Below are 13,491 nucleotides of genomic sequence, written 5' to 3'. Positions count from 1 at the left end.
CTGAAAATGGGCAAAGGACTTGAATAGACATTTATTCAAAGGAGATATACAAATGGCCAGTAAGCACATGAAAAGATGCATTCTGGTCATCAGGGAAAGGTAAATCAAATCACAATGAGATACCACTTCAGTTTATATTTTTAAGGAAAAAATTAGAAGAAATGTGGCAAAAGATCCATCCATCCATCTAAAATATGTTACTGTTTACCTAAGTAAAAGAGGACTATACTATATAAGTACAGAACTGCTTATAAGGAAACAAATAATGCAAGGAAAAAATAAATGTAAAAAAATTATTACTTCTAGAGGGATATGGTAGAAGGAACAGAGACAGAAGCTAGACATATCTGAATATACCTTATTTTAGATATTTGACTTAAGAATGATGGGACTCAATTATAAAAGTAAACAAAAATTTTTAAATCATTAAAAATAAAAAATAACTAGATCACTCATACGTTGCTAGTAGAAATATAAAATGGTACAGCCACTTTGGAAGATAGTTTGGCAATTTCTTATAAAAATAAACATTCAATTACCATATGACTGAGAATTTGCACTATCCTAAGCACTTAAGAGAAATGAAAACCCACGTTCACTAAAACACTTGAACAGAAATGTTAATAGCAGCTTCATTTGTAATAGCCATAGTGAAAACAGCCCAAATGTCCTTCAACAGGTGAATAATTAAATTGTGGTATATACATCTATAGACTGCTGATAATGATTGAAGCAGGATGGTGGAAACATGCAGGCTCATTATAGTTTACTTTTACATAGATTTGAAATGTCCACCACATAAAGATAAAAAGCAAAAACAAAACAAAAAAAAAGGGAGGGGGGACACATACAGCAAGATACTGCTAACAGAAAGAATGATGATAGTATGGATGTAGCATTTTCTGCAACTAAGGGCACATTGTTATAGTAATTCTTTAACATAGTGTATTCCAATGAAAATATAAACCATCCATTAAAAGATGCACTATTCTTTTATGTATCATTAATAATGTTAAAAACCCTGCCAAGTAAATGACACATTATTAATGGAGAGTCTTCCTGATTTTAAAGATGCTAGAATATAAAAATAATAAACATAAAAATGAAGAAGTATATAGCTTAGAATCAATAAATGGAGCAATTCAATTCTTTAATCCAGAATTCATAAATATAATTCTGTTAATTACAAATTACCTCAGTAAAATTATTGGCAACTTACCTAGGCTGACAACGTTCACATAGATATGTATCAGGAATATGCTGCCTGTCAATCCCCATGCAGTCAATATGTTGCCAAACACTTAAAAAATAAAAAAGGCAAAACATAAAATATTATTGAAATCATCCTCAACTAAGATTTGATATTCCATTTTGCTTTTACTTAATAAGTGCTTACTTTGAGTTTAGCACTCTCAAACTCTTAAAAGGAGCCGGCTGTAAGGAATTCATACAAATATGACCTCAGGTAGATAAAACTTTAAAAAGATGCAAAAATAGGAGAAATTTTATATACAAACCAATTTTAAAATGTAAAAGGTATGATCTACAAATATCATTAGACATCATAAAGTGAAGGAAATATCCACACTACTTGGAGTTACAGAAAAAGCACTCTGGAGAAGATTGGAATTTAACAGAATTCGTTTGGGAAATTAGGAAGAAAGATGTCATTAGATCAGTGTTTTCTCAATTAGATACGATGAGCAAAGGTCAGCAGACAGTTAATATATACAACAAGGAATGTTCATTTTGAGAAAGAGAGGGATTAGAGCAAATAAGTAAAGTACAGTCACAGATTATATAGGACTTTGAATGCCAGGATGTGTGTAGATTTCCTCTAATAGGCAACAGGTAGCAAGTGAGGTGCTCTGGTGGTATACACTATTAATTCAAAGGAGTTAAGAAACTGAAGACAGAAAGACGAATCAAGAGGCTTTTCCAACATTCCAGACCTGAGTTAATGAAGGACAGAACTAGAATGAAGGCAGAAAAAATGAAGTTAAAGAACCCAAGAGGCATTCCATGAGGACAGAGATTAAAACTATTCTGTCTTCTAATGTCCTTTTAATGGAATACATGGACCAGCTTCAGGCAAACTCCTCAATTTCTTAATATTGTATTTTATTGCCAAGATTTTCATTTGTCTAAAGTCAATATACATGCCTGTTTCCAAAGACAGTCTTAGTTTTTCTTCACATAATAAATTAGCCACCTTTACTACATAACTAACCAAGCTTACTGCTGTTGTGCTGCTCTTCTCTTCTTAACTAAAAACTTTTTGGTTAGGAATCTACTAAAGTAACCCAGATATTTAACAATGAAGAATAAAACATAATCCTAAGGAAGCTGAAAAAGTAGAAAGAAAGAGGTAGATCTTAGAATGTTGGGGCAAGAAATGGTAGGATTTGGAGAGTAATGGAACATATGTTGAAGTAAAAAAAGTGAAAAAGACAGCAGTGCAATTGATAAGGAGGGTTAGAATACAAATTGAGTTAATTTTGTGGAGTAAGTATAAATGTCATACAGACAACGCAGAAACAAAGCTGGAAAATGAATAAATAATCAAAGTTGTAGATGTTCAGATTTAAAAGAGAAGTACAGACAATAGAAACATTAAAATACAGAGATAATGTAAAAAAAGAAGAGAAGAAAAAAGATTAAGTTTTGTGTATACTACAGGTTTAGCAGAAGAAAAATAGAATGGTAAGATTCATAGCAAAGAGAGCAGTCACTAAGAAGTAAATACCGTAAATAATCCACAAACTGTGAACTGGTTCTTCAAGAATTCATAACTGGTTATAAAATCCTAAGGACTGTTTCACTATTCTCTAATAGAGATAATTCTATGTTCTATTTAGGCTACTATAATTAAAGCAAAAGAAAACCCTGTTTAGATTATGTATTACAATAAAAATATTGCCAAATGGTTTACAATTTATAACACTAGATAAGATCAGCTCAGAGAAAGCTATTTTAAACAAGATTAGTTACAATATGAATCTACATTTTTCTAATAAGTAAAAAAAAATGAGGAAAGCAAGGTGTCACTGAAGTTGTTTTTTTAGTTTTTAAATTTACCTTGAATAAATTTACTCAGGATATTACTCCTAATGCATATCATTGTCACAGGTAATGAGAATTTATTTTTAAATTTGAAAAGCTGCCATATTTCTATTATTGAAATAAACTAAAAGTATTAATATTATAACTTTCTATAAAAAGAATATAAAATGTCACATTCTATTTAATACTAATTCCCTTCCCCTCTTTTTGGGGGGCAAAGGCAAAATCAACTTTTTGAAATATAATCCTACCTGCATGTTTATATAAAGACTATCCAACTCTCTCCAACAGAAAGGAACAGTATTACAAATAATACAAAGTAATTTATATTTGGCTTTAAGATGCAGTTTAATATTCACATTTAAGTATGGGTATATACCATACTACTTCAAACCAAATAATGAAGTTATGTCATAAAGACCAAACCCAGGAAATTCTGTAAAACTTCCAAACTTTCTTATACTCTATAATGCACAGCTTAGATAATCTCTGCTTCCTACCCCATGCAGGGCATGGACTCAATAACTTTCAGGCTGAAATCCTACCCTTTCCATCCTCCCCAAATCCCTCCCACGAAAAAAAGAAAGAAAAAAAAAAAAAGAAAACAAAACCCCACTTTCTGTCCCAACCACACCTTCTCTAGGGGAAGAAGCCTTTCTTGGTGGTTGAACCAGGGTTGGGGGAGGGGAGACTGTGGTTCTGGTTCAAGGAGACTCCAGAGTGCTGCAAGGTTCAAGTCAAAAGGAGGTGAGAGAGTCAAGTCAAACAAACATCAATCAAAATGTATAATTCCCCCGAATCGGAAAATCACAGTTGACTATACAGCACAAATAATTCCTCAAGTAAATACATAGGACTCAATTCCCCTCTCATTTTAATCTTGTCTACTACTACATATACTTGTATTACTACTGAACTGAGTGGAAAGAGAGGTGCGATCCTGCATGAATAAAGTTCAGAACTGATTTCCTATTACTCAATTAACAATGGAAATTTCTGGTAAGCTCTAAGCTTTTATCCCCATAGGGGCTTTTTTTAGGAGCAAATCAGACTGCATCAAAAGTAACAGATATCCCACTTTAAAAAATTATTAATTTTTTAAAAAGTGTTTTTAATTATCTTTCCCAACATTAACAATCAAAAGTTAGCAGTATCCAAGAAAAATGAACTAACGGTGTGAAATATTTTACCTGCATTTGTCACAACAGATCATGTATCCATCATCATGTGTAAAACCACAAATGCACCTGGTTACATCAGTACCATAACTTCCATCCTCAGATGTGCTGATTGTAGTAGCACTGGAAGTTTCATCAAAATTAGGAGTGGTAAATATGCCTACTTCATTTTTGCTAATAAGAACTGATGGAGGAGGGGAAGCCGGAGGTGTTGGAGGAGGACGAGCACCATAATTATGGTCCTGGATAATTGAACATAAATACAGCAAAATATTATTTAATTTGAATAACAATATGAACTGAGCAACTTAAATAAAATTCAACCTTTAATTTGAAACTGAGATATGAAATTGGCCCATTTTGTAATACTTTTAAAAATAATGATTTGGTAGAGCCAGGTATTAAACCACCACAGTAAGTGAAGGTCTACCTACAACCTTGGTCATCCTTATACCCAAACTCCACCACTACCACCTCCACCCCTAAAAAAAAGAGATGATATCTTCAAAGATCTATGATCACAAATTTCCACCTTCAAGATGCAAACTGATGCAAAATGTGAGAACTGAGATTTAAAAACCTGAGGAATGTAGAGGCTAAGGATAACAATAAAAACAAAGGATATTACACACTATGAAGTAAAGCACTTCCTTACACATGATATGCAAAAATTTTTAATACATACTGATCCAAGTACAAAAAATCTCTCATAGTAACCTGTCATAATTGTACTTCCATTTTATCACAGATGTGTCCAGTTCTGTATTCAAAGATAACTGTATTTGAATCTAAGCCTTGCCTCTTAAGTAGCTATGCAACTTAGAGCAAGTTAAGATTTCATTTTCTAAGCTCTGAAAAAGGGATGATAACATACCTATCTCATGAGGTTGTTTTGGACAATTAAATGAAATAATGTATGTAAAAACGCTCCGCACAGAGCCTGGCAAATTATAAGCACCCAATAAAAGGCAAATACATAATTTAGAATTAATAACAATAGTACAATACAAATCTACCAAGTCTTCCTATAAAGTAAGAAGGTAAAGAGTTCTAACATCAAACCATCAACAGCATAAAATTCAAAATGATAATAATTATTAAACTGCTAGGTAGTATTGTAATTGCTTTAATAAGAAAATAATAATGAAAAATTAAACTAGAAATTATTTACTTAATTATTTAGTGTGAAACTGCTTTTTAAAATACACAGTTTTAAGCATAATATCATACACAGCTACTATCAACCACTAGATTTTTAAAATAATAACCTTCCAAAGAAATGTTTGACACTTACCGCATAGGGCAAACCAATGTAACTGTGTGAATGATGCGAGCTGCTGGTATACAACTGGTGGGGATAACTGTTGGATTTCTCAACTACCACAGGACTAGCTTCTACAGATTCTGGTCTGGGGGAGGGAAAAAGTTGCATTAAAGAAAATTCCATTCATTTTTTTCTTTTAATTAATAAAAATTTTCTAAGTACTTTTACTAAAATATAGGCTAGACAAAATACAATATATTTTTACAGCACATGAACACCAATGGATGGGACTGTATCTGATCTAGATTCACTGTCATAGCAGAACTTTTTTTAAGTAAAATAAATGTCCCACATCAAGTTCAAATACAGTGTTTCCTATCATAAAACAATTGATAGAGATCAAGCATTATTTATTATATCCAGTGGCACTACAGACACTGGATGGGGTGGAGAAAAGTGGTGGAAATAAACAGGACGAATGGAACACAAAATCTATATGTTCTCCAACTTGAATGTAAAGAAGTATGCATTTCAATGTTCAAAACTTTATGTATGTGTTACTATGCCAAGTAGGAGATGAGTATATACCACAGAGTCCTAGAAATGTCAGTAATGTTAGAGCATAGGAAACCTCACAATAAACCAATGCTAGTACCTGAAAAAAACCAAAGCAGCACCCTGGGGCAGAGTGGGATCAGCAGTTATAGCCTAGCAAGTGTCAAGTGATGGTAACCTGACCAAATATTTATATAACTGAGAGTAGCAACTTTTCCACTGTGGTAACTTATAAACTGCATTTTACATATAACAGTTTCCCAACTTTGTAATCATACCAACCTTTCTGAGTCCTACTCTGGCTAATTCCTATTGCTCAATATAGTAGTGAGCCTACTTCTGAGACCAATTCACACTGAAATTAATCTCTGCCTTGCACATATACAACATGACTTCTTTCTATGCCATTACTCTTAGTAAATGTTCACTACTTGAAATGATTTTTTAAAAATGATAATCCTTATTCTACTGCTTATTCAAAATTGTCACTTAGAATTTAGGGCTATTTGCACTATTCAAGATTTACAATTTCTTAATGCAGTTATACTCTACCGTACGTTAAGACCACTAGCAGCACAAAAAAACATTTCTATTGCTTCTTGATATATTTCCCTCCCGCACTCCACCTCCATCCAGCCCCTATACAAAGTCTCAATTTAACTATACGAACTTAGGTTATTAAATGGCTCAAAAGAGGATTATAAAAGAAGAGAGCCCCCAAAATGTTCTAATATTCTGAAAACTAATACTCATCAAATGTCCATACTGTTACATTAATAATTCACTTCTTCATTCCTTTAAAAGAAATATGTTTCTTAATTTCAAAATTAGTAGATGCTCTGTTTTAATATAATTCCTTACATGTCTGTGTCTCCCATTCGGTACTCCTTGAAGGCAGGGAATGTCTTACTCATTTTTTGCTTTCCCATGTAAAAGTCCAATAAAAATTAATGGAATTTTAAGAGTCAATAAATGAATAAGTGAGATCCACAGGGAAAATTTATGTGTAAGAGAGTGTGTGCTTATGTGCCAATATGCTCATCCATTTGAGGGATTCACCCATTTATAAGAGCACTGCCTCTCCGTTAAAATCAAAATGTTTCTGATTGAGAGCAGAAGCTATTTAAAGCATATTAAAATAAATCAAAATCTGTTTGGATCTAATTAATAATACTACTATGTATTCATAAAAAAAAGTAACACATTCTCACTGTATAAAATTCAAATACAGTATACAGGAAAGCTAAAGACCATGTCTCCACCCAACTCCCAGACATACCCACTGTTAAGATTGCTGTGTATCCTTCTCTAGGTTTGAATGAGAATATACTATATATATTCACAATTTGCTCACTCCATCTTTCAATGTCAATACAAATCTACCTTATTCTTGGAAACAGTTGTTTATTATACATAATGTGAATGTACCATAACTTATTACAATTTCCCTATGGTAGATATTTAAATTGTTTCTATTTTTCACTATTAAAAATACCACTGCAGTTTTACATCTTCCATATCTCCATACATGGTAGTATTTCTACAACATGGATTCTGCAAGTAGAAATGCTGAACAAAAGGATATATGCACATAAAATTGATAGATATTGCCAAACTGCCTATGATCACCAATTTACAATATTGACTTCTTTAAAAACTGACACAGAAGGGCAAAAAATTTTACCAATGCATGATCTATAAAACTTTTTTAAAAGCAACATGTGGGGGGAAACGGACTTTGGCCCAGTGGTTAGGGCGTCCGTCTACCACATGGGAGGTCCGCGGTTCAAGCCCCGGGCCTCCTTGACCCGCGTGGAGCTGGCCCATGCGCAGTGCTGATGCGCGCAAGGAGTGCCGTGCCACACAGGGGTGTCCCCCGCGTGGGGTACGCGCAAGGAGTGCACCCATAAGGAGAGCCGCCCAGCGCGAAGGAGGGAGCAGCCTGCCGAGGAATGGTGCTGCCCACACTTCCCGTGCCGCTGATGACAACAGAAGAGGACAAAGAAACAAGACGCAGCAAAAAGACACAGAAAACAGACAACTGGGGGAGGGGAGGGGAATTAAATAAATAAAAATAAATCTTTAAAAAAAAAAAAAAAAAAAAAGCAACATGTGGGAATTGAGCCAAAGTGGAAAGATTTACTTCAAAGATTTAGACTAAACTCAGCAAAGTGTTACCAAAGAGTATGGTGAAATCTTTAGATATTTAGGAGCAGCTAATGATTAGTAATGAAATGATGAAAATTTCAGTGCAAATGCAAGTAAGTTCAAACACGTAAATAAGTCATGAATGCTTTGAATAACAACTCATCATTCAAATAAAAGCAGAAGCCTGACAAACTGGCAATGTAAGAAAAGCAAAAATACCTAATCAAGATTCTCATTCCTAAGGCTTGTGCTTACTAAAAGTAAATTTAAAAAAGGTAACAGTATGATTTATATCCTTAAGAAAGGGTCTTAAAAAGTTTCATAGTCATAAATCTTCTTAAAGTTCTACATTTCCAGAATATAGTAAATTTGAAAATAAATTTGTGAAAAATACCAAAAGTCAAGCATCCTTTGATCTAGTAACTCCATTTTTAGGGAATATCCTATGGAAATAATTTCCCACTAAAGACAGAACTGAAGAACTGAAATGCTGATAATAATATTTATTAAAAACTTGATATAAAAGCAGAAAAACTTATATAGCCGATCGATAGAAAATTATTAAATCCAAGTAAACCTACTATAATTACACATGGACAAAGGCTGGGCAAGAACTCAGAATAACAAAAACTGGTATATTAGGGTAATGGATATAGAGGGGTTGTTCTCTAAAATTTCCTGGAAAATTATAATGAAGCTTAAATAAATCTTTAATGGCAGATTTACAGAAAATATGCTATGATAAAATTTTATAAATAGCTGCTACAGTGCTTTGTTAGCCAATTTATATATATTCACATAAATATCTAGATAATATACTGTATATCACCAATTGTGAACCTATATTCATCAGCAACAAAATAAAAATAAGATAAATTAGACTTTATCAAAATGTAAAACTTTTGTGGAATGGGCATTACCAAGAAAGTGGAAAGATGACCTACAGAGTGGGGAAAAAATATTTGTAAACTATAAGGGTTTAATATCCAAAATACACAGAGAACTCCCACAACTCAACAACAAAAAGAAAATTCAATAAGAAAATGGGCAAAACACCTGAATAGCTATTTCTCCAAAAAAGATAAACAAATAGCCAAAAGCACATGAAAGGATGCTCAACAACATTAGCCACTAGGGAAAATGCAAATCAAAACCACAATGAGGTACCTACCACCTCACACCCATAAGAATGGCTATTATTTTTTAAATGGAAAACAACTAATGCAGATGAGGATGGGGAAAAATAAGAATCCTTCTACATTGTTGGTGGGAATGTAAAATGGTACAGCCACTGTAGAAAGCTGCTTGACTGTTCCTCAAGAAGTTAAACATAAAACTACCATAAAGGAATTTCCCATTATAATCCAAAAAATTAACAGCAGGGACTTGAACAGATTATTTGTACACCAATGCTAACAGCAGCATAATTAACAGTAGCCAAAAAAGTGGAATTAACCCAAGTGCCCATCAACAGATGGATAAACAAAATATCGTATATAAATATAGTGGAATATTACTCAGGCTTAAAAAGGAATGAAGTTCTGATACATGCAACAACATGGGTGAATCTTGAAGACATCATGTTGAATATGAATAAAAGAAGGCATACACAAAAGGGCAGATATTGCGTGATTCCACTTATGTGAAATAACTAGAATACGCAAATTCATAGAAACAAGAAGAAGAGTACAGGTTACCAGGAGCAGAGAAGAAGAATGGGAAGTTAATGCATAATAGGTACAGCGTTTCTGTGTGGGGTGACAAAAAAGTTTCAATAATGGATGGTGATGATGGTAGCACAACACTGTAAATATGATTAGTACCACTGAATTGAATGGCTGAGACGGGAAATTTTATGTTGTACATGTTACCACTATTGGGCGGGGGGGGGGGGGGGGGGTGCGAGAAAAAGACTAAAGAGACCACAACAATTAAATGTGCTACATGATCCTGGACTGGCTCTAATAATGGAGAAGAAAATGTCTAAAAGGAAATTATTGGGACAATTGGAAAATTTGGACTATAGATGGCATACTTTATGTCAATGTTAAATTCCTTTAACCTGATAATTTGTACTTAATGTGGCCACATAAATAAATATCCTTGTTCTTAGGAAATATACATGGGAGTATTAAGTGGTAAAGGAACATGATGTATGTTACCTACTCTCAAATATTTAGAAGGATGGATGGATATAGATGCATAGAATGATATAGCAAATATGGGGAAATCTTAATAGTGTGTGTGTCTGGTATCAGGGTGAGGTGTATGTCGGAGTTCTCTGTATAGATTTTGTGTTTTTTTGCAACTGCCCTGAAAGTTTGAAATTACTTCAAACAAAAAGCTAAAAAAAAATGTAATCTGTAGTCATGAACCTGCAATGCTGATATAATGAGGTTTTGAAATTCTAGGTGGATGATTCAGAAGATCCTAAATTTCATTGCTATGTTGTATATGTATCCTTAATCTGACAGGAAAACAAAGCAATATATATATATCACTTTTCTATACTTTTTTCCTTTTCTCCTTTAATGACATCATAAACCCAGGAGGTAGGACCTTGTGGCAGTTAGAATTTGGTGAATCCCAAAAAGAGAAAGATTTTATTTCTCAACTAATCAATTCTTGTGGGTGTAAGACCTGTTTGATTATGCCAGTGAGATGTGACTCACATTAAGTCTCTGCCCTTTTACTGGAGCTGATATAGATAAACAGAAAGAAAGATAGATACAGATAAAGGAAGCCATCATATCTGATCCTGCAATGTGAAAGAAAGGATTTGTCTTGCCCACAGCAAGGAGAGATGGCCCAACAGGCTCAAAGAGCTGAGTCCCAGGGATAGATAAGCCACATGCTTGATGGCTTGCAGCTGAACTTGGGAAGAAAGCGGAGCAACCGAGACTGATAGAGAAGAACCCGTAAGAGACAAGCTCTATGCCTGATTGCTCTCAGCTGAGCTCCGGGAGATGGTAGATTCTGGAGGGGAAGGCAGAGACCTCGGTAGATTGGCAGCCATCTTGCTTTTACCATGTGGCAGCTGACTTTGGTGAGCTACAAACAATATAGGAAATAGATACATGACAGAAAAGGACCAATGTTCCAGTTTTAATTCCAATTACTGCTTAAATCACTTATAATTTCAACACAGTTAAATAACAAGGGGATGCTATGCTGTCTTCAACAGCAGAGTTCTTATTACGTTTTAAATTTTTAATTAATGTCCTAGGTTGGAAGGTTTTTATAAAGGACTAAACATGGGTATATTAAGACTTAAACATGTCAGTGAAAAGTATTACACAAAATTATGATTTAAAATAACATACACCAATATAATAAGATTTACATAGATTAACAAGAAATCTGACACAATGCATAAGACTTATTCACATAATCTAATATGCAATATATTGAACCAAGAAGCAGTATATGAGCTCCCTAGAGAGAAGTGACAGTATTCTAAACCTTTAAAGGAATACTTCCATTGTCCTTTATTTATTCTTTAAAACTCTAAAGGTGCTCCCTCGTTTTCAAGTTTCAGTGTCGTGAATATCTAAGAACCTATCCAGAGAGATGGGCTCACTAATACCTCCACTGAACTATCATGTTCACAGGTCATAATCTTATTAGACCATCTTCATAAAACAATCCCTTAAACTCTGGTGACTATCTTCAGACTCATTTATTTCTTAAATAAAATGTGGCAGATAGAAAAGCAGGGTGCTCTAGCCATGAAGATAATAAAATTCTGTACATAATGATGAGGGTCTTTGCTGGGTTCTCCTGACATAACAGCTTACTATACTAAAGCCAATGAATTAGCTTAGCTTAGTAATTCTGTCCCTGCCAATAGTGAAACATGTGCCATTTTCTGCTGACTGAGTTTTCTCAAATCTGTGTCTTACTCCATTAAAATAAGCTTTTAGTAAATGGAAGAATGAGGCTGGAAATGTCCTTATGCAGTCCCTATACCAAAGAAGTCATACAGGCTTTAAAATAAAAGCAGGGACTTCCCATCAATGCAGACGGTAGTGTTAGCCATTCCAAGGTTCTGTTTCCCCACAGAACCTGAACAACTAGCAAAAGCTGGCAAAGTCAGTTCCTCAGAGCTCCAGAAAACAGTTAAAGGATTACAATGAATGGGTGAGCACTGAATCAAGAAAAAGGCAATTTAAAAATGTTAGGAAAAGCTCCTGGGTCCCTGCTGGCCCCTCCTTCACCCCCATCCTCTCATCAGTATGGAGCCAGCCTCTGCTCTCAGTATGGGTCCATGGTCCCATTCTGAAGGGAGAAGAGTAACCACTAGGCCTATGGGTGCATGTATGTCTGTGCCAATCTGTCTCATGGCAGCCTGAGGGACTAAACCAGGATATTCTGTCTAGTTCTCTTCCCCAGAGCTTACTCTGCCCAGAGAAGCAGTTTGTGGATAGTTAAATCAGTGTAAGAAATAATCAAATCAAAGTGACCTCGGGCAAGGTTTACTGCCTTTAAGATGAGGTGGGGGAAGAGCTCTATTTCAAAGACAGAAGAAATAGGGGGTATTTATCCCTGTAAAAGGGAAATTCGTAAGGTCACAAGTACATGTCTAGGATAGGATACATGCTCAGAAAAGGCAGAAGACCCTGCACTTTTGCCTCTGGCTGATCTTCCAGTAAGAGGGCTAAGCTCTGAAGGAGCACCAGCCAACACAGAATCAATTTGCAGACTGTGAAAAGGATTTTTGGGGTAAGTTGGTTTATTTTTGTTAACTCCTGACACTCAAGGAAATCTCTGTCGTATCCCTAGCTGGATACAAATTTAAGAACAGCTCAGGGACTAAATTTGAGAATTAACACATTAAAATTTAAAATGTAAGTGTGTAACAAATGATTACAAGACAAAGAAACAGGAAATGATGGGCCATCTAAAGGACCAAGATAAAACATGAGAAAACATCAACAAAGACCAGGCTTTGGAAATACTATAGACTTTTAAATTAGAGCAATCCAACACTGCTGGATGAGGACCCCATTGTTTATACCACTTCATCCAGATAGTTATTTCTACATTTTGTTTCCATCTATGATAATTTCCATTGAATTTTTTCTAAATTTTTGGTGGATTTACCTTATAGTCAAAGAAGCATATAAACTGTAACTAAACAAATAGTTGTATAGTAGTATTCCCTATAGTTTAAGGTACCTTGCTAGATCCTGGAAAGGATAGAAAGATTTAAAGAAAATAAATTTCTCAGAGTTTCTGTTCCTAGAGAGAAAGGGCAACAAAAAGACACAGGTACACAAAAAC

At 34.4% G+C, this 13,491-nt stretch overlaps 1 protein-coding gene across 5 annotated transcripts in view; it reads right to left on the bottom strand.

The window, feature by feature from the left end:
* Positions 1-13,491, bottom strand: part of KMT2E (lysine methyltransferase 2E (inactive)) — a 112,156-nt gene that overhangs the window by 38,958 nt on the left and 59,707 nt on the right. For all 5 annotated transcript variants that reach the window (XM_058297123.2, XM_058297126.2, XM_058297124.2 and 2 more), the window contains 3 exons: positions 5,536-5,650; positions 4,254-4,483; positions 1,220-1,300 (listed from right to left, as the gene is read on the bottom strand). In XM_058297123.2, coding sequence (XP_058153106.1) covers positions 1,220-1,300; positions 4,254-4,483; positions 5,536-5,650 — 426 coding nt within the window. The remainder of the gene's footprint in view (positions 1-1,219; positions 1,301-4,253; positions 4,484-5,535; positions 5,651-13,491) is intronic.

The sequence above is a fragment of the Dasypus novemcinctus genome, chromosome 5 (genome assembly GCF_030445035.2).
Source record: "Dasypus novemcinctus isolate mDasNov1 chromosome 5, mDasNov1.1.hap2, whole genome shotgun sequence".
NCBI lineage: Eukaryota > Metazoa > Chordata > Mammalia > Cingulata > Dasypodidae > Dasypus > Dasypus novemcinctus.
This window is presented reverse-complemented; position numbering and strand designations above follow the sequence as displayed.